The 21566-nt window shown below is 44.0% G+C and overlaps 1 protein-coding gene across 2 annotated transcripts in view; it reads left to right on the top strand.

Annotated features, from left to right (window-relative positions):
- zeb2a (zinc finger E-box binding homeobox 2a) overlaps positions 1–21566 on the top strand; it is a 60666-nt gene that overhangs the window by 30148 nt on the left and 8952 nt on the right. For both annotated transcript variants that reach the window (XM_084362171.1, XM_084362172.1), the window contains 6 exons: positions 9980–10270; positions 14065–14133; positions 14289–14483; positions 14745–14959; positions 17807–17915; positions 19072–20990. In XM_084362171.1, the coding sequence (XP_084218297.1) occupies positions 9980–10270; positions 14065–14133; positions 14289–14483; positions 14745–14959; positions 17807–17915; positions 19072–20990 (2798 nt within the window). The remainder of the gene's footprint in view (positions 1–9979; positions 10271–14064; positions 14134–14288; positions 14484–14744; positions 14960–17806; positions 17916–19071; positions 20991–21566) is intronic.

Genomic DNA, 21566 nt, shown 5'->3' with positions numbered 1-21566 from the left:
TAACAACTCTCCTCTCCCCCTTTTGTAAAGATTCATCTTCCACCTGGGAAGATGAATAATTCAGACATTTTGGATGTTCACCCCCCTCCTCCCCCTCCTCCCCCCTCCTCCCCCTCCAGAGAGGCTGGTGGGCTGAAAATCCTCAAACTGCTTCATCACTGCCAGCAGACGAGTGAGCGCCTGTATCCATTATTCACACTTAAAGTCTGACTTTCTCTTAAGGCAACCTAGTTTTTATAGTGGGGGGGTGGAGGGTGAGGCTACCTCTCCCACCTCCCCCACCTCCCCCACCTCCCCCTCCAGCAGCCACAGAGGCTGATGATTAATTGAACGCTTACACAGAAAGATGAAGTTTGATGGGCTTCAAAACGCATGTAGAACAAGATCCAGAGTTCAAACGAGAAGTTTTATTTTTTAATTCTTTCCACCTTCAGACGTCGGCGCCGCAATTCCTTATTCATACACACTGTTCACACACACACACACACACACACACACACACACACACACACACACACACACGCACACACGCACACACACACACTCTCTCTCTCTCTGCAGCAGCTTCACACTCGACTAATTGTGTTTTGCAACAAAAAGACAAGAAAGGAGTGGAGTTGTTACACATCTGACCTTCTTCTTCTTCTTCTTCTTCTTCTTCTTTGGTGAAACACACTCTGACCGCCCACACACACACTCAGACAGTGTGTGTGTGTGGTTGTTTGGTATCGGTGTGTCAGGTCTTATCAGAGCGCAGCAGCAGCGTTTCATGTAGTTTTGCAGTAATCAGACGACACACCGAGGCCGAGGTGAGAGGGGCGGGGCTTCAACCGACACACTCTGCTGCTGATAGGATTAACGCTCGACTCTCAGGTCTGCGGCGCCGCTACACCTTCACACACACACACACACACACGCACACACACACACACACACACACACACACACACACACGGCTGCCTCAACACAGCAGCAACACTAGTCAACCCTCCACACAGGGAGACGATAAAGGACCAGACCGCTCAGTTTGTAACCTGACTGCAGTCACATGGACGTCCACGCTCATCAGCATATTAAAAAACTAAATGTGAACATGTCGTTGTCATGGTGATTAATGAGTCATTAACAGATAACAAACAGTAACAAGTCGGTTGTTAATGAGTCCTGTCAGATTAATGTTGTGGATTAACAGGTACAAGTACCTCAAATTTACAGTGAAAGAATGTAACTAAGTAGATTTACTCAAGTACTGTTTTGAGGTACTTGTACTTTATTTGAGTATTTCCATTTTGTGCTACTTTAAACTTTATACTTTATACATGTTGTAGGTGAATATTACTATTGATAGTTACTTTAGCTTCTGCAGTTACAACATGAAATTGTAACTTAAATAATGCACCAGTAAAGTAATCCTAAAATGTAATATATACTTTCACAGTCTCCTGATTATACTCTCAAACTTTTCCTAAAGTAACTTTTCAATGCAGGGCTTTTAGTTGTAATGGAGTATTTTTACAGTGTGGTGTTAGTACTAACTGAATATTTCAAGTGACGGAATGTAACTAAGTATATTTACTCAAATACTGTTTGTACAATTCTGAGGTACTTTACTTAAGTATTTCCAGTTTCAGCTCCTCTACATTTACTAGATTACTCTTCACTTGGGTAACTTTGACTTTTACCTAAGTCAGTTTAACACCAGATCTTTACTCGTGTGACGGCTGGTGCTTTTTACAACACTGTGTGTGTGTGTGTGTGTGTGTGTGTGTGTGTGTGTGTGTGTGTGTGTGTGTGTGTGTGTGTGTGTGTGTTGATATTAACGCTCCGTTTGTAACCGTCAGATGTCAAGGTGTTAAAACCTGATTAAGTTTGTGACTCGACTCGTTCAAAGAGGAACTTCCACTGTCACACCTTCAACACTGGACCACTGATAACACACACACACACACACATACACACACACACACACACACACACACACACACACACACACACACACACACACACACACTTATCTGTCTCTCAGTTTCAGTGTGCTCAGTATTTTAAGATTTCAGGCGTGACAGGTTATTTGCAGTGAAGCTTCAGTTTTATTTATTTCACTTCAACACTTAGCATTCAGCGTTAGCCTGCAGCTAGCTTAGCATTGGCCTGCAGCTAGCTTAGCGTTAGCCTGCAGCGTCTCTTCCAGACTCTCCTCCTGTGTGATGGAGACGATCAGCTGACTGGTACCAGAGGAAACTCTCAGCGTCTTTTTCAGAGATCCTGTATCGACTGTTTGAGGGGAGGGTTCACTCTGGACGAATTTGAGAATCTGAACTTTGTATCAAACTGAATTTCTGTCTCTTGTTGTTTATTGTTGTCTGGTGTTTTCTGCTGTTTGTCATTTCTTCACCTTCTTTATTTATCGTGTTTTTTTATTCATGCGATCAGACGAGACGTTAACGATCATCAGTGTCAACAAACAAGATGGAAACATGATGGACTGTAGTGAGTCCACATCCGTCGTCCCGAGGCTTCCTCCTCGCTTTTTTAGCTCCTCGTTTCCTTTCCTTCCCTCTTTAAATGTATTCCCGCCTTCCTTTATGTTTCCATCAGCCAATCAGAAGACAGTTTGTCTGTGATGCAGACGACTAACGATGCAGAATCGTTTGTGTTTGTTAAGTCAGTCTGTTGGTTCGTTGCGTCTCTCAGACAGTCAAACATCCTGAACTTCTCTCTGTGGTCGCTGGTTTTTCTTCAGGCATCTCTCCCCCGTCCTCCCCCGTCCTCCCCCTCCTCCCCCCTGTGAGGGGTGAATTACAGAGCGACTCTCTCTCTCTTTTTGTTCTGGGACTCGACCACGCGGGGCAGCAGGCAGCTGGATGTGGTGACTGTAATTACACAGCAGCCTGCCAACAGGTCGGCCATGGAAACTCTCACTCAGCCCCTCCTCCCCCTCCTCACCCCTCCTCCCCCCTCCTCCCCCGTCACCGCTGTCTTTGAGGGATTTCTGTCCATTCTTAGATCGACATACCAGAGAAACGATCAGGTTTCTGCTGCCAGCCCTCAGAGATCACCTCACTTCTTCTCCTCTTCAGTTTAAAGTTGAATGTTTCTGTGTCGGACCGACCAATCACGTCGAACCTCCACAGGATTATATCTGTACTCTTTATTTGTCTGAATTAATGAAACGTGGTTGAAGAGTCACTTTCCTCAAAGAGCTTCATCTGAATCATTTACAGTCGGTCAGTGAGAGACTTTCAGGCAGGAAACACAGCTGATGAGTTCATCAGGTTATTGATCAACTTCTGACCAAAGAGTTTCAGTTTGCAGAGATTTAAAATAAAATGATTTATAAAGTGAGAGAACCGGTTTCCTCAGAAAATCATTTCAGTGATAAATTATTACAATAGTTGCTGATAAAGTTTGTGTTGTCAGTCATGGAGGTTTTCAACTGTTTCTTCTTCTTCTTCTGTTTCGACTCGGTGACATCTGAGCGTGTGCAGTCAGAGCTCAGCCTGCTTCCTGTCATGTGATCAAGAAACAGGAAGAACAATACAGACTCTAATGTGCGTGTGTGTGTGTGTGTGTGTGTGTGTGTGTGTGTGTGTGTGTGTATGCACTTTATAAATAAAGTTGACTTTAAAGAGTGGAAGAAGAATTTTGGTAAAGGAAACAACGAGACTGTGAAGTAAACTGCGGCCTGGAGACAGTAATCAATAATCAATAAAGATAAGAGGATGATGGATGTCTCCATGTTGGTCTCAGTCAGTGTGCAGCAGCAGTCTGCTGGCTCAGTGTCTGTGGGTGGAGGGGGGGCCTGAACATTTGTTGAAGCAGGAACATGTGTGGAGGCCGAGCACAGATGGTGGCTTCATATCAGAGGAGGTGGAGGAGGTGGAGGAGGTGGAGGAGTTTACAGCCTGTTGCACCACCAGGCCCCACCAGGCCCCGCAGAGACATGAGACTTTAATTCAGACACTGTTCATGACACATCCAGATAAACACTATGTGACCAGAAGTATGTGGACACACTCTACATGACCCACATCGCATTGCAACTTTTAGGTGTCCACATACTTTTGGACATGAAATGTATGATGTCCATTAAACCATCTAATTCTATTGATAAACCCGTGTAAATACACTATTCTGGCCAAAAGTATATGGACAACTCGATATAAAGAAAATGTGTTTGTATTGTTCTGGTGTCCACATACTTTTGGACAGGGAAGTCACTTATGATTTTTAGGGAAAACATAGAACAATACCAATACACTATTGTGGCCAAAAATATGTGGACACCATTTTGCCCCTCTCTATATAGATAGTATATGTTTAACTTTCAGGTGTCCACATACTTTTGGACATGAAGTTTAATGTTTGAGTTTGGTAATTTCAGGGAAATCATAGATCAGCATAAATACACTATCATGACAAAAGTATGTGGACATCCGTTGGGCCAACTCCATAGAAACAGTATATGTTTGTATTGTTCTGCTGTCCACATACTTTTGTCCACCTGTGTGTGTTACCTGTGTGTTTCCTCTCTGTGATGAATCACTTCCAGCTCGTAGCCGCTAGGCAGCGACCTCATTTTCCACAGTGTCTCTTACCTACTCACCCCCTCCTCCTCCCCCTCCTCCCCCTCCCCCCCTCCAGTTGTTCGCCCAGGTGATGTGCTCTCAGGCGAGAGAGAGAGAGAGAGAGAGAGAGAGAGAGAGGGGGAAGATAGAGCGAGCTGGTTTCATCTCTCATTACCTTTGAGCGAGCGGCAGGATGTGGACGCAGCACCTGGACGGGATCTGATCGGATCTGTGTGTGTGTGTGTGTGTGTGTGTGTGTGTGTGTGTGTGTGTGTGTGTGGATATGATTTAACGTCAGACAGGAAGCAGATGTGAACACCTGGACGACCCTCAGAGGAATAACATGTTTCTTTAAAGACGCCGGTCAGCTTCAGTTTGATCTCATCGACACGTCTTATGGATTAAATTCGGCTCTGAGGCCCCGCCCTCCTCGCTCTGTGAACGGAGAGCAGGGATTGGCTGCTGTCACATTAAGGTTGGACACTGATTGGATGTTTGTAGTCGATCGACAGAAAATTAATAGCAGATTTAAGTAAAAAGCGAACGTCAGTGTTCAGATTTTTATTTCATCGTAGATCGAAGATGTTTGAGTTTGAATTCTTCGTTAGACGACACGATTAAATACGACCTTCAGTTAATCAATAAGAGGATCGGTCCTGATGCAGGTTGTGTCACAGTGAGACCTCCTGCAGTGGGTCGTCACAGATCTACAGTCGTCTCTCTGCTGCTGCAGATGAGAGTCCTGTTTCAGTCGACATTTGTTGATGTAATTGAGACTTGTTGGTGTATTTCAGGAGATGTGACGACAGCGTCGAGATCAGTCTCTGAAATCCTGATCAGGCAGCTTTCTTCTTCTTCTCCTTCTTCTTCTTCTTCTTCTTCTTCTTCTTCTTCTTCTTCTTCTTCTGTGTGTTTTCTCTTGTTGCAGTTTGTTTGCGTGCTCTCTGACTCCTGCACGGCGTCTTTAGAGCGAAACACACGAAGAAGAAAAACAGTTTCCTCTCCTTCTTTTCTTTTCTCTCTGTCTTGGCTGCAGCACCTGCACACGGTCCGGACACATGACCCAGTGTTCGGGTCTGATCCGTGTTGCATACCTTCTCATGACCACCTGCCCGGAAACTCACAGTCTCACCCCTCTCCTCACCCTCTCCTCACCCTCTCCTCACCCTCTCCTCACCCCTCAGAAACAGCTGGAGGCATTAGTTTGCATTAAAAAAAACGAGTGTGTTCTTCCGTCCGGAGAGAAAATGTTTGAGGAGAGGATGACGAAAGTGTGCAGGAGAGGGAGGGAGGAGGGTGAGGAGGGTGAGGAGGGGGACGAGGGGGACGAGGGGGAGAAGATTAATGTGTCTTTGTAAAACGCCCTGGTTAGAGGGGGAGGAGGGAGGAGGGAGGAGGGTAATGCCCTGCGATGTGTCGTCGCTGCTTTGTCCTCGACTCCCTGAATGGACACAAAGGCTGGATGGCTGCAGAGGTGACGGCTGAGCACAATGGAGCTCTGTGAGATTAGCAGCGAGCGGCGGCGGCACAACGGAGGAGCGGCGAGGCGGCGGCGAGAGTGAACATCACATCAAACCTGCAAAGTTTTTATCTGTTCAGAGACGAGCAGTCTGACTGGAAGGTGTGTGTGTGTGTGTTCATGTGTGTGTGTGTGTGTGTGTGCAGGAACAAAATGGTGGACAGGGTTTTCAGATGAGCGGCTGCGTTGCCCCCGGTGACATCTGCCACTCTGCCACAGTCATGTGACCCGGCAGGCAAACAGCGCCCTGAATGGCTTTTGTTTGTGAGGTCACTGCGTCTGTGTGTGTCCGCCTGCTGCCCACCGACACACACACACACACACACACACACACACACACACACACACACACACACACTCCTACAACCTGCTGCTTTACACTCAGTTCAGTTTTAAGGTGGAAATATTTTCCTTCGTCGTTTTAAACTTCTTGATTTTTCTCCTAAATTATAAACAAAACTATAAAAAGAGTCAAATTCATCATAAATGAATAAATCTGATGAAACGTGTTTGCAAACAAACACTGTGCAGTAATCAGGAGAAGTAATCGTAGGAATTATGTAACTGATGCTTATATTTACACGTATGTTTATAACTTATACTCTGGTTTTAAATGAATTTAAACATGTTCTAGTCTGATGCAACATGTAATCTGTAAAGTAACTAGTAACTAAAGTTATCAGATAAATGTAGTGGAGTGGAAGAATAAAGAAGAACAGTACATGAGTAAATGTACTTAGTTACTTATTCATTAACTTGAATTAAACATGAACTTCAGATCTTGTTTGAGTGATTTAACGTGTTTTCACTGTAACTGAACATTTGACAGCTTCTTCATGTTAAATCTTTTACTGTTTATAGTTTAATTTCTCTGTTTTCCGTCGTTTACAGAAAATAAAAGTGAAAATTATTTATAGGATTCTCTTAGACGACGACGACGTCGAGCTCGTCTTCTGGTTGAAGAATCGTTTTTAATTCCTTCTTTGAACATAATTAAACATTAAGACGATCACACTTTATAACAACATCAGTAATAAACGGTTAATTAACAGGTAATTAAACATTAGTTAATAATTACTGAGCTGTTTACAAACAGTGAAATAATGTTGCAGCTGGTTTATAAGTGTTTATAAACACTTTGTTGTTTGATCATTTCATCGTGTCAAATATTTAATGTGTTTATTTAAATTCACCTCGTCACCTCCTGAAGCCTGCTGGTGTCTTTATGTGTGTTTGAGCGACTCTTAAACTAAACGCTGAGACAAACCGTCTCAGTCTCAGTTGTTGCTTTTTATAAATATGTTTCTGTGTTCACATCTTTGTTTTCGTCGGTCGGTTTCGTGGTTCTGATCCGGCTCTACAGGAGCAGTAAACTCAGGTTTTACTGGTCTGTCGATGTTTAAACTACAAAACACGAACAAACACTTCAGACGAGACGCTGCTGTGCTGCACCAGCACGGCTGAACGCCGGCAGCGAGCAGACGGCAGTGTCGGCGCTGAACCTTCCTGCTCCTCCTGCTCCTCCTCCTCCTGCTGCTCCTGCTCCTGCTCCTGCTCCTGCGGCTGCTCCTCCTCCTCCTCCTCTTCCTCCTCCTCCTCCCCCTGCTGCTCCTCCTCCTCCTCTTCCTCCTCCCTCCTTCTCCTCCTCCTCCTTCTCCTCCTGCTGCTGCTCCTCCTCCTCCTCCTCCTCCTCTCCTCCTGCTGCAGGTCAGAAATGTTTTTCAGCCAAAAGTTAAAAAGCACAATGGCCGTGGGTGGAGAGTGGAGGAGGGAGGAGGAGGAGGAGGAGGAGGAGGGGAGGAGCAGCAGGAGGAGGAGGGGTGCTGGGCATGTGTCGGGGGGGTTAAGTCGTCAGTGAGATCATATTATATCCCAACATATACCTTCGACCCACACAACGAGCATTCACGTCTCACTTTCCAGCTCTTTGTTTCCGGCCTCCTCTCAGTGTTTTGATCACAGAGGGCATTACTGGGCCTGAACTGCCCCTAAATCCTGCTGGTCACACCTCTTATTAAAGCCCGTTTTGTCCCACGCCCTCCACCCCCCGCCCCTGCTCTTGGTATTCAGCCCAGGTCAGCAGATTTCGGCCCGGCCCACCGTGGATCCCCTTTTTAATTTGCACCTGTTGCGCAGTTGTCCGGGAGGCAAGTGCCACAGACAAAGATCATATTATGAGCAGATATGCAGCCTAATCTCCATGTACCCGAAGGGGAAGGAGGGAAGGAGCTGTAGGCTGTATTTTATTCTCTCCTCCCTGGGAACCTGCACGCCGCTCGGATGTAAAGGTTTACGGTTTGGAAACTGGCAGCAGATAAAATCCCCGGAGGAGAGAAAGCTTCACTTCCCACTCGCTCCTGAGCCGCAGATAAGACGCCGTCGACGTATCGCTTTATTAAACCGCTGACGAGAAAATGAAGCTGAAAATTGCTCCTCTCTGGCCTGCCAGCTGGTTCCCATGATGTCATGGTGCTGTACTGCCCTCCGCCCACCCCCGCCCCCGACTCTTCACCTCCGCCTCACTCAGGTTTAAGAAAGCATCCGTTTCTCTGAGCGGCAGCAGGTTTAAAGGGCCATTCCACCAGTTTTTACACATTAAAGTAGAATCAACGTGGCTCCAGAGGAAAATCCTCCAGTGATGTCACTCAGGGCTCAGTTGCATTGTGGGTAATGTAGGCTTTTGTTGTTCTGTCTGTTGGTTCCTCACATTTCGGTGCTTGTCATCGGTTATTGATCCGTCACAGTGTCAGCAGGGTTGGGTGGGTTTCTGGTCTTGCCGGTCCAGTCGGGTGTAGGAGCCGATTAGCTCAGCTCCAAAGGTGTTGCTATGTCCTGGTTTATTCTTGTTATGATGAACTGAAACTCAGTGTTGTGCCACTAAAACTGTTTCAGATTAAAGCCCTTTAGTGTTTCAGTGGACAGAAACCCTTCATCTCTCAACAAGGCTTTTATTGTGAAACATTAGGAACGTGTTGCAGGAAACGTTCATACTTTCAGTGACTATATGAAGCGTCGCTGCTGCCGTCTGTTGTCCAGTTTCACTCAGCTCAGGTCTGATTTAAATCATGTTTAGAAGAAGAAAAGTGAAGCTGAAAGGTTGTGAGAATTAAAAACATGACGTGTCACAGTCGTCCTGATGGACTGTAGTGCTGCTGTCATTCATGGGCTCTAAGAAAAGGGTCGTATTACAGGTCCGGTCCGGTCCGGGCGAACGCTTCATATCAAACTGGTTTGAAAGTGTTTAAACTGCCTAACTCTAGATGTGACATGTTAGCGGCTGGTTGGTCGATCTTTATTGATGCTTATTGGTTACGGACGGTTTGAAGGTGGCAGCACTGATAACTTCAGATTCCCTCCAAAAGTATCAACGACTTCAATAAAAACATATTTTTGCACACTGAATATGAGATTTTGTGGACAAAAAGTACTTCTACTTGTAATGAAGTATTTTACATTGTAGTATTATTTCTTTTACTTAAATCAAAAGAGTAAAAAACACCAAGCTGTTGTTTGTACAGGTCAGTTTTTCCACAGATGAAACAACGAAGATAAAAGATGTAAATGAGTTTTAGAGCTGCTGGTTGGAGGATTTTGTTCCCTTTGGACAGAGCCTGGCTAGCACTTTCCCCCTGTTTCCATTCATTATGCTAAGCTAAGCTAACTAGCTGCTCTAACACAGTATCTCTACATCTTAGTACCTCAGTAAAGTCTCTGAGTTTCAGTCTGTCCCTGTTTGAAGGTTCATGTTCAGTCATGGAACATTTACAGTCTTCAGTCCCTCGAGAGTCCGACAGAAAAAGACTCCCAGTCCAGGAATGTGCCTTCCTCCTCCTCCTCCTCCTCCTCTGTTGTTGTTGAAACCTAACATGTCTCTGTTGTGTTTGTGTTTCAGTGTTGAACTATGAGAATGTGGTGGAGACGGGTTCGGAGACAGACGAGGACGACAGGACGCTGGTCTCTGAGGACGGCGGCCTCGCTAATGGCAGCGCTGCAGGAGGAGGAGGAGGAGGAGGGGATGAGGAGGAGCAGGGCAGCCCGGCCGGTGTGCCCCCTCTGGAGGCGTCGCCCCGGGTGGCCCACGCCCTGCTGTCCTCAGAGGGCTCCGAGGGCCGGGACGGACTGCAGAACCTCCACCACCGCTGGAGACTCGGAGACGACAGCAACGGACACCTGAACGGCTCCGGTGAGTCGTCACATGACAAAATCATTTAAGTCTAAAAAATTACATTTAAGATATTTTTCATTCTTTTAACAAACCAAAGTGTTCTGGGTCAAAAAGTGACAAAAATATTAATAAGATTGTTTCAATTATAAATTAATCTGATGATTGTTTTCTGGAATTCAGCCGCTTTGCTATAAAAAAACGAAAACATTGAAAGATCAAGTTAACGTCTTCAAATGTCTCGTTTCATATATTTACAAAAATATCACAGTTTGGATTAAAATAAGTACGTCAGTTACTTAAATGTTACTTTAAATACACAACACAAGTTATACTCAGTTTACTTTAATATAAAACCAAACCATTTTACGTTACGTTACGTTACGTTACGTTACGTTACGTTACGTTACGTTACGCTACGTTACGTTACGTTACATTACGTTACGTAAATTAAATCACATGTCATGTCACATGTTTAACATTATGAAACAATATAAAAAATAACACAATAAAAGATCCTGGTTTGGATTAAAATACTTTGCGTACATGACACAAGTTAACTTCACGTAAAGTAAAATAACTCACGCTGAACACAGTCTCAGTCTCCTGTGTGAAACTCCTGCTAACTGTCCATCCGCTCGTTATCCTTCGTCCCCTGACTTCCTCCTTTGCTGCTGTAATAATTAGTATGGCCACTAGAGTTCGTACTACGGGTCGCCATTTTTCTGATGAAAGTGGAGACTCAGACAAAACATTGTTTTAATGTGTGAGATATTGTATAAAAACATGATATAAAACTTTAAGAATTAAACGCTGGTGAAAAAATATATATAAAAACTATTATAGACATAAGATATTTCTTTAAAATTCTGCTGCTTCTTCTCAAACAGTGAAAAATACATTTTAATACTTTTAATAATATTCTGTGACGTCCTCTAGGTTGAGTCCACATGGTCCTCAGTGTTTCATACGTGTATGTAGTGAAACAGATGAAGTGGTTCGTAAACGAGCCGATGTGAGCAGCAGGTGATGGAGTGAAGCTGCTGTCGGGACGGTTGGTGTCAGCGGAGCCACAAAGACAAATTCTTTTCATTAGGCTTCAGTCGGCTCGTTAGGCGGAGCGGGACTCATTAACGGAGCCAAATAAAATCTGGAGCTTCATGACGACCATTTACATGTTGAATAAGAGCAGCAGCGAGGCGGAGAGACGTCACGGAGACAGACGCTCTAACGGACCGACGACGGACGGCAGCGTCCATTCATCTCCACTAACGACCTCAGAACACAAACATTAAACACGACGGCGTCACAGACGTCGTATTTAAAGACGATAACAGTCTGATGCTTTTATTTTATTCAATGACACGATTACATGACAGTGATCATCAGGCTCGTCTCATAAACCTTCCTCACTTTGTTCCGTAACGTTTGTTCCTACCTTACATTTACTTGATTACTTTACTAGTTACTACGGATTACATGCTGCATCAGAGCCAAAGTAGCACATTAAAATTTTTATTTTTATTTAATCAGCAGTCAGATAAAATACAACTGGATCTGATGTAGACACAGTTAGCATGTTATCTATAACTGTGCTATATTTTATATAAAATCTTAATCTGAAAAGTAAATAAAGCTGTCAAAGAGTAAAAGTAAAGTGGAAGGTACAGTAATTTCCTCTCAAATGTAATGGATTACAAGTGGAAAGTAACTAAAAATGGAAATACTAGTTTCCAGAACGTTGGCATGTTGTTTAAAATCACACACCGGAGCAGAGAAACAAGAGGAAGACGAGGAAGTGAAGGAAAAGAAAGAAAGAAAGAAAGAAAGAAAGGAAAACTTTAAAAGGGACAAAAGAAGAGAAGAAGAAAGACGGTGAAGAGGAATGACTGGAACAAAACCAGAGAAGAAGAAGGTGAAACATGAAGGATGACAAGGAGCAACAGAAAGAAAGAAGAAAATAATGCATGAAAAACAAATAAAAGAAACAAACAGAAGAAGAAGAAGGAGAAGAAGGAGAAGAAGAAGAAGGAGGAGAAGAAGAAGAAGAAGGAGAAGAGTGTGGTCGGAGGTGTTTTCAGTCAGAAACAGAAGAAGACGAGTCAGCAGCTGTTGACTCAGAGAAACGCTCGAACCACAAACAGAAGTGAAACGCTCATTATTTCTCCGTCACCTCCATCTTGTCTCTCGAGGAAAGAAAAAAAAGAGGAATGAAAACACAAAGAGACTCCATTTTACTTTCTACAACAACAACAGGAGGAGGAGGAGGAGTGGGTGGAAACAGAAAGACAAGAAGAAGAAAAGTGTCCCAGTGTTTCCATCAGAGGAAAACACCCTGTCACTGGTTAACTGGTGCTGCTTCATGCTTTGAATCAGAAACTTTATTTAAACTTTACATTCTTCTACCTGAACTCTTTATTCATATTTTAATTGTTCATTTATGTTCAAACATATAAAACAACCTGAGCCTGGACACTCGAGCCTCGTCACATCGTTTTATTCAATCAAATATGAAATGTTTCATGTCATCATATGAAACTACACTGACTGTTAGCTCGTGGCTAGCTAGCAGAGCATCGTCATGTATCAGAAGCGTGTCCTTAATAATCTATAATCTGTTTCTGTTTTATGACGTAAAAATTAAAATGAATAATGTTTCACATCTGGAAAACATCACATAACATTAAGCTAGTTAAGAGTGCAGCCACAGCTAGCGTTAGCTGAAGCTAATTTACAGACTTTTTTCTGTTTCCTGTCATTTTAAAAAACATTTTTAAGCTCTGACATCTTCATAATTTAGTTTGTCACATACAACATTTTATTATATCCTGGTGCTAAGTCATATTTAATTTAAGTGAATGTATTTATTTTGTTTAATTATTATATAATAATAATTATTATTATATATTTTAATCTTATCTTAAATTATTCCCTCTAACTGGAGCAGTGAACAACGTTTCCGTGACATAGAAGTTTATGGGATTGCAATGACTGTTCAGGTGTTAGTCCGACCCCCAGGTGTTGTCAGGTAAACAAAGTTAAGGCTTGTAAAAAAGTTAAGCTTGTATTTTGATCACAGAACACATTAAAATATACATTTATAGTGATAATCCCGGGATTATCCTTTATTGATCCGGCAATCATAATAATTTTAGAATTAATTTCTCAGTTTCTGTATATTTTCTGGGCTCCAGTCAGACCTGAGGGACTTGATTTTAAACTGTTACGGTGCCTTTTAATAAATCTTTAACCTCGTCTTCAGCTCGACAGGAGGATAAAATTAACGACCGGTTCTTTTCACAGATGTTGTGATTCAGTTTTAAATGTTTTCCTTCATAAAACCACAAACCTTCTTGTGTTTATTCAGTAAAATTATACATGGATTTATTCTCCGTCGTTCCCTCTGGGTTTGTGGACGGAGGGGAGGCAGCTCCTCCTCCTCCTCCACCTCCTCCCCCCTGTCTGTTGTTGTGAGGGTGGAGGAGGTGGAGGAGGAGGTGTGTCCCTGCTTTGAAGGGCTGAATGAAGCTTATGATACTTGTGACTCCTGTTGAGGAGTCACATGAGGAGGCCCAGGAGGAACAAACACAATAGGCCTCAGTTGTGGTTTTTCACTCATTATGTAGAAAATACCTTCAGATTGTAGTTCTGTCAGCGAGGAAGCAGCTGACCGCCGGCAGCGCTGCCACCTCCCACCATCCAAAAACCTTTGTTAGGTACACTGAGGAGGAGGAGGAGGAGGAGGAGGAGGAGGAAGAGGAGGAGGAGGAGGAGGAGATGAGTTAATGTCTCTTTTTTGTCGTTTTATTGAACAGATGACAGGAAGGACGAGTACGAACCTCTCGGTCCGGAGGCGTCGCTGCACGCTGTGGGGAACGGTACAGGTGAGATCAATAAGAACGATCACGTGTCATAATCATATCATCATATATAATCATATCATCATATATAATCATATCATCATGCACACTGCCTGGACCGGCCTGTAAAAGCAGAAATGTGACGCTAACATCACTTCCTGTTTGTTTCCCGTCTTCAGTGAAGCGACTGGACGGCGTCTCCGAGCTGGACGAGTACTTCTTGAAACGTAAACTGGAGGAGGGTGACGGTCACCCGGCAACCATCGCCGAGTACCTGCAGCGCAGCGACACCGCCATCATTTACCCAGAAGCCCCGGAGGAGGTGACGCGACTGGGAACGCCCGAGGCCGTCGGACAGGACGAGAGCGAGCACGGTGAGTCACATACAGAAAACACATGGAGGTCATGTTGTGGAAAATGTAAAAACTGACTTTTCAAAATAAAACATAATCCAATATTATATGAATAAAGAGAGAAAGTGTTGAAAATGAAACAGGAAATGAGTTTAAGGTGATTTAATGTCCTGATGTTAAATATCTGAAACAAAGCTGTTATATTTAAAGTCTACTTCCTGTTGCACCGGCCCGTTATCCTCCCTCACCTGACCTTTGACCCCTCTCTCTCTCTCTCTGCAGACCTGCTGACTGGCACACCTGACGACTTCGCCCAGCTGCTCACCTGTCCGTACTGCGACCGCGGCTACAAGCGCCTGACGTCTCTGAAGGAACACATCAAATATCGCCACGAGAAGAACGAGGAGAGCTTCACCTGCCCGCTGTGCGCCGACACCTTCAGCCACCGCACGCAGCTGGAGCGTCACATGACCACGCACAAACCCACCAGAGACCAGGTGAGACACACCTGGACCAACAGCTCTGCAAGTTCATCTCCTCACATGAGAATATTCGACACGTCTCGAGCGTCTTTTAAGTCACATTTCATCCCAAACGTTTTTCTTTTTGCAAACTTCGGATCGAACGTTATGAGTCTGTCTGTCAGTGCTCCTCATGTCGTGTCATATAAGAAGAATACAGTAAAATAAAAGATGTAATAACTCAAAACAAACAGAAAACAAAGACCTTCAGTTATTCTCATTACTTGTAGAAACATTTGACGAGTATTTTCTTCATTCATGCTTCAGTCGGTGTATAAAATATCAGATGAAATGTCCAAAAAATTCTAATATTCAGTTTACGCTCATAGAAAAACAGCAAATATTTTACATTTGAGAATTCAGAGCTGGTAAATTTTGGCATTTTTTCTTTTTTTACATAAGCAGTAAATCGATTATTAAAACTGTCGTAGAAACATTTCAGCTTTAAAAACGAGCTGAAGCCACAGACGGACCCGACAACAAGCCTTTGTGTCTTTAATGGATCAGTAACTTCCCAAACATCACTCATTGGCTGTTGTAGGCTCTGGGGCGGGCATAGAAGAAACTGAGATGTGTTTCAAGTCGTGTTCCTGCAAACAATGTCGGATTCAAACCAGTGTCGGACCAACAAGGTGTCTCGCTGTCGACCAATTGATCAGTGAATGGACAGAAATGTGATCAGCTGTTGTGACGGCAGAAATGCTCCAAACGTTTGGTGGTTCTGGCTTTAAAGGATGCAGGAAATCAAGACTGTTTGTCATTTGTCACTTTTATTGACATTTTGGAGGCAAAACTTTTCATCTGTTAATCAAGAAAATAAACAGATGGGATAAATAAACAACAGCTCCTGTAGTTTGTTCAGTTCAGAAGAGCAGAATCAGAATTCTGGTAAAAAACAAAACAAGTCAGAACTTTCTTTTTATTTGACAGCGGCTCTAATCGTCTTCTGTAGTTCAAGAATCACTCAAACTCTCAGGATTGTTTTTTTTAAATTCTGGTAAAGTCTCCAGCTGTCTCCTCATCGTCCCACCCAGTCCTCCCAGTCTGACCGTTAACATCTTGTTTCATTTGTAGCCTCCATGATGTTTTTCAGCCTTTTGAAATCTTAATTTCTCCTTCTGTAATAAAACGTGGCGGCGTTGAGCTCGTTAGCAGCTGTATTTTACCCCCCGCCCCCTCGCCGAGCGCTTCATGCGGGGGATGTGCGAGCATATTAACGTCCTCGGGCCATCTGAGTTTTTACATCAGCTGTTGGAACAGAAAGTGGAACAGATTTGATTAGAAATTAAACACTAATAAAGACACACAGACCTCTTCTGCTTTAATCTGAATATTTCACATTGTGTCGTCCTCAGCAGCATTAAACAGAGTTGGGGGTGTTAAATAGTAATCTAATAATAAGCTGGTGTTAAATGTTTCCTGCACACGCCTGTTTGCTGCCGCTCACGATCCAAAACTCACATTAGAGTCGGTAACTAAGCAGTGAATCATTCAATTTTCCAATTACACTGTGATCATAATGAGATTTCCTGAGTTAAGCCCGGCAGCCTCAGACCTCCTCAGATCACCGTCTCCTCGTACCTGACCCCCCCGCCCCGCTATAACCAGCAGCAGATGGTCTTTTCCCTGCTGCTTTAAACTATCATAATCCCCAAATGACTTTAAGTGCCTGTTTATTTGTGTACTTCCTCCCAGTTAAACTGTTAAAGAGAGACTGAGAGGACTTACTGTGAAAACACCGAGGACAGCGAGCGACGTCAACCAGAAACAAGGAAGCAAATCTGTCCGTGTCAGCAGAAAAAATTACTGTTCTGTAATCCACAAAACAGTTTCACTATTTTACTGTTTCATTCTTCAAAGTGTTGTCCACAAGGTGCTGACTGTGATTAAAAGATAGCATTGGTTAGTTTGCAGCTTCTTGAATTTGAGGATTTGCTGCTTTTCTTCAAAAAGAAAATGAAGGAGATGCAGACGGAGAGAAAGTCACCAGACTCCATTCAAAAATGTCTCAATTTAGTGAGTTGTTGAGTTAGCAGAAACTTAGAAACTTTGTGTGTTAATGATAAAGGCCTTCTTGTTCTACATTGAGTTCTTTCTTTACTTTTGCAAAAACCATCACGTCTGTTTGTTGGTTAATCGTATTTCAAGCAAAAAGTCAACATCGTCTGGTTCAGCTCGTTAAATGTGACGGTTTTCTTTGTCACTTCTGACAGTAAATGAAGAGTTTTTGAGTTTTGGACTGTTTAAAAAAAGACATTTAGAGCTGTCACTTTGACCTCTGGAAAAATTAACAGCATTTTATTTGTGTAACATTTTATAGACTAAATGATTCATCGATTGATCATGAAAATTACAGTTAGTCACAGCTCTACTGCACGATGATTTTATTCCTGATTTTCATGTCGTTATTTTGATTTTATTTTGTGGAAATCAATGAAACACAAACTCTTTAGAAACATTTTCTCCAGTTAAATAAGAAGAACTGATTCTTCTTCTTATCTCACGCCGAATGATTTCAGTCAGCTCCCCCCGCCTGTGTTTGTGTTTGTTTATCTGTGTATTTGCATGTGAATGTTGGGAATGCACCTACACGACAGACTGTTACCTCTGAACAAAGTCAGCCCACAGCGTTTCTCAGAAAGCTGCAGATGAAAAGAGAAGAAGAATCTCTGTCACTATCAGATCTGCTTCACTAAATACTATTCAACTTCCCCGTCAGCTTCTTCTGTTCCACAGTCTCGTCGTAATCGTCTTCTTCTCCCATGCTCACCGACTCCCACTCGTCCTCCATCACATTATAACTGTTTGTTTCTCTGTCTGCAGCCGCCGCTGCTCAACGAAGGAGCTGGAAACCGCAAGTTCAAATGCAGCGAGTGTGGAAAAGCCTTCAAATACAAACATCACCTGAAGGAGCATCTTCGTATTCACAGCGGTGAGTCGTCAGCGTCTGATAAATAATAATCTTCCTGAATGACTCACGACATTTTCTGAAGAGTCAGTCGACCTGTTTCAGATCAAAGCTCAACACAAATACACTCAAAACGTTTCTTTGAATTAACAAACTGATTTTATCGATCTGAATATGTTTTCCATTATAGCAGTGACACTAATCCTGAGCAGCTACATGAATGATTCATACTCACACATTAATGTCAAGTCATTCTTCTGTAGTTCACTGATAAATTATTGATTTGACTGACTGAGGCTGAAACCTGCCACATAAAAATAGGAAAGGAAATAAACTATAAAGGGAAAAAAAATAATATATAAAGAATGTGAGTATAGAGCTGCAACAAACATTACTTTCATTGTTGATGAATCTGTCAGTTATATTCTGCATCAAGTGATTTTTTTTTTTGGTCTATAAATGTCAGAAAATTATGGAAAATGTTGATCAGTGTTTCATTCTCAAATGTCAAAAAGATGTTCAGTTTACTGTCACAGAGGAAAGAAACCAGAAAATATTCACCTTTAACAACCTTTTCTCCTTAAAATTACTCAAATCTGTTTTCAAAATAGTTAGTGATTCATTTAATAGTTGACAACTAATCAATTAATCATTGCAGTTAAAAATAGTTAAAAATGTCTAAGATGATATTTAAATGTGTTGATTTACCCAAACTGAAGATTGAAAATAAACTTGGAAATATTCTGTTTGAGAAGCGAAACCATCTCATCTCTGTTTCAGGAACGATTGTTTAGTTTAGACTATGAAATGTTAAAAAATGTGTCAAATCACTTTTTCATGTTAGCATGCTAGCATTAGCTAATCCTAAGTAAACACAGGATCCAGCTGAGTCTGATGTGAATGTCATCAGTTCTGCAGGTATTTGGTCGTAAACCAAAGAAATGGACACATTAAAATGTTGACCTGATGGTGGCGCTAGACGAAAAGTCAGAGGATCACCAAATTAATGGAGGATCCAATAGAATATAGCCTGACCTTTTCAATGTGCCATAATTGTGAACAGCCATCGCCTCATATAATCAAATGATTCTACTCACAGAACCAAATAAAATCTGCCAACACAATAAAACTACATTCATTTGAATCTAAATAATGATCCATGTATCGTGTTGTGTTGCAGGCGAGAAGCCGTACGAGTGCTCCAACTGTAAGAAGCGGTTCTCCCACTCCGGCTCCTACAGCTCCCACATCAGCAGCAAGAAATGCATCGGCCTGATCGCCGTCAATGGACGAGTCCGCAACGGAAACAAGCCTGGCTCCTCCCCCAACTCCACAACCTCATCGCCTGGAAGCCCCGCCCTCGCCCAGCTCCGCCACAAACTGGAAAACGGGCGACCACTCGGCCCTCCAGACCAGCAGGTGCAGCTCGACATCAAAGCTGAGCCGATGGACTTCAACGAGTACCGGCTGCTGATGGCCTCTCAGCATGGGTTCGGAGCACCGGCGGTCTACTTGAATGGCCGGGGTGGGAGTCCGCTGGGCATCCACAGCTCCTCCCAGAGCCCCCATCAACATCTGGGAGGCCTGGGGCTGGACCTCCCCCTGCTGGGATACCCAGGGGCTTTCGGGAACAACTTGAGTGAAGTGCAGAAGGTGCTTCAGATCGTGGACAACACAGTGTTCAGGCAGAAGATGGATGGGAACCCAGAGGAGATCTCCAAGCTCAGGGCTTACATGAAGGAGCTGGGCGCCAAGATGGAGGAGCAGAAGCTGGCCCAGGCCGGCCTACAGGTGGGGGGACACGGCAGCCCCACAAAGAGCATCATCGACTACACGCTGGAGAAGGTTAACGAGGCCAAGAGTCTGATCGACGAGTCCAAGAGGCAGGTGGACGTAAAGAAGGAGAAGCCAAACCACTCAACTGATCTCAGTGGTGAGGAGAAATCCCATGATGGACAGAACAGTTTCCTGTCCTTCTCCTGCCAGTACTGCAAGGAGACGTTCCCGGGGCCCATCCCGCTGCATCAACACGAGCGCTACCTGTGCAAAATGAACGAGGAGATCAAGGCGGTCCTGCAGCCGGCTGAGAGCAGTCCTGCCGGCCGCCGGGGGGCTATGGCATCCGAGCTGACCAGTAATGAGCGGGCCACCAGCCCCATCAACCCCTTCAAGGACCACGTGTCAGTGCTCAAGGCCTACTTTGCCATGAACACTGAGCCCAACTCAGAGGAACTGCTCAAGATTTCAATTGCTGTCGGCCTTCCTCAAGAGTTTGTCAAGGAGTGGTTCGCCCAGTGGAAGAGCCAAAACCAACACGGAGGCAGTCTAAGGAAAAAGTCGCCCCCTCCTGACCGCGGTGAACTGGGCATCAACCACAGTTTGAGCCGGTCACCAATGTCACTTCCTGCTGTAGATGTACATGGAGGCTTCACTAACGGTGACGCCTCCCACAGATTCATAAAGGCCAACCAGTTTACAGCCAATAGGCAGACAACAGGGGACAAACCACACGACCCCTTGGACCACTTGAGGAGCAACACCCCGTCACCCCTCAACCTTTCCTCAACTTCCTCCAAAAACTCTCAGAGCAGCTCTTACACTCCAAACAGCCTGGCCTCTGAGGATGCACACGGGGATATACCACTGGATCTGTCGCTGCCCAAACACATGGCGCAGAAGCTCATCTCTATGGGAGAGAAGCGACCCAGACCCAACGGTTTCATCATCGAGCGCAACGGCGAGGCTCATGGTCGAGAGCATTTGTCCGGGCCCTTAGATTTGGTCAACATCAAGAAGGAGGTCCTAGGCTCTGATGGTGGAGGGAACTCCATCCACCATCTGGAGAAAAGCACCAGTCCCATCTTTGGGATTAATCCCTTCACTGGCGGTCCCGTCTACACCTCTCTGCCGCCTCACGGAGCGTTTCCTCCACCCACCTTCATGTCTCCTGCCCAGGCCTCCATCCCCGGCCTCAGGCCCTACCCAGGCCTCGACCCCATGAGCTTCCTGCCCCACATGGCCTACACCTACGCCACCGGGGCGGCCACATTTGCTGAAATGCAACAGAGGAGAAAGTACCAACGGAAACCAGGTTTCCAGGTAAGACTACCCAACAATCCAGATACTCAGATACTGTCCATATTTGTCCTCAAATCAAAATGACAGAGATGTTTCCTTATCTGCCACTTCTATGGTTAAAGTCACTTAATAAAGTCTGTTTAGGATATGTAGGGTTGTTCTGATCCCATAACCAGAATCAGAAGAGCCTCTGATTCTTCCGAAAATGCTGGAGTGGGTATTGGCGAGTACACAAGCCTATGCACTGATCTGATACCACCTATTTGTTTGAAACAGGAAGTGCTACTATGTTTAGGCATGTGTGTTTTGGTACTTGCCCTTTTACTTCTTGTCTATTTGACTAGTCGCACAAGAACTTTCTTGGCAGGAATATGTTAAAATAGCTGGTGACAAAACAATCTCACCACAAGGTTCATTAGTTGCTGTTCTGCAGCTTTTGATCATATCACGCAATCTTTGTCAGCAGATGGAGGTTCCCAGAGCCTCTCTTTCATACCCACTTCTGTTTCTGGTATTTTCTGCCTACATTGTGGTTTATGATGGGTACCTTACCACCTGCACAATGACACCGTCATTAAGTACTATTTCAAGATCAAG

This window comes from Pagrus pagrus, assembly GCF_965226575.1.
Source record: "Pagrus pagrus genome assembly, chromosome: 9".
In the NCBI taxonomy this organism is placed as follows: Eukaryota; Metazoa; Chordata; class Actinopteri; order Spariformes; family Sparidae; genus Pagrus; species Pagrus pagrus.
Note: the sequence above shows the minus strand (reverse complement) of the source record. Positions and strands in the feature narration are given on the sequence as shown.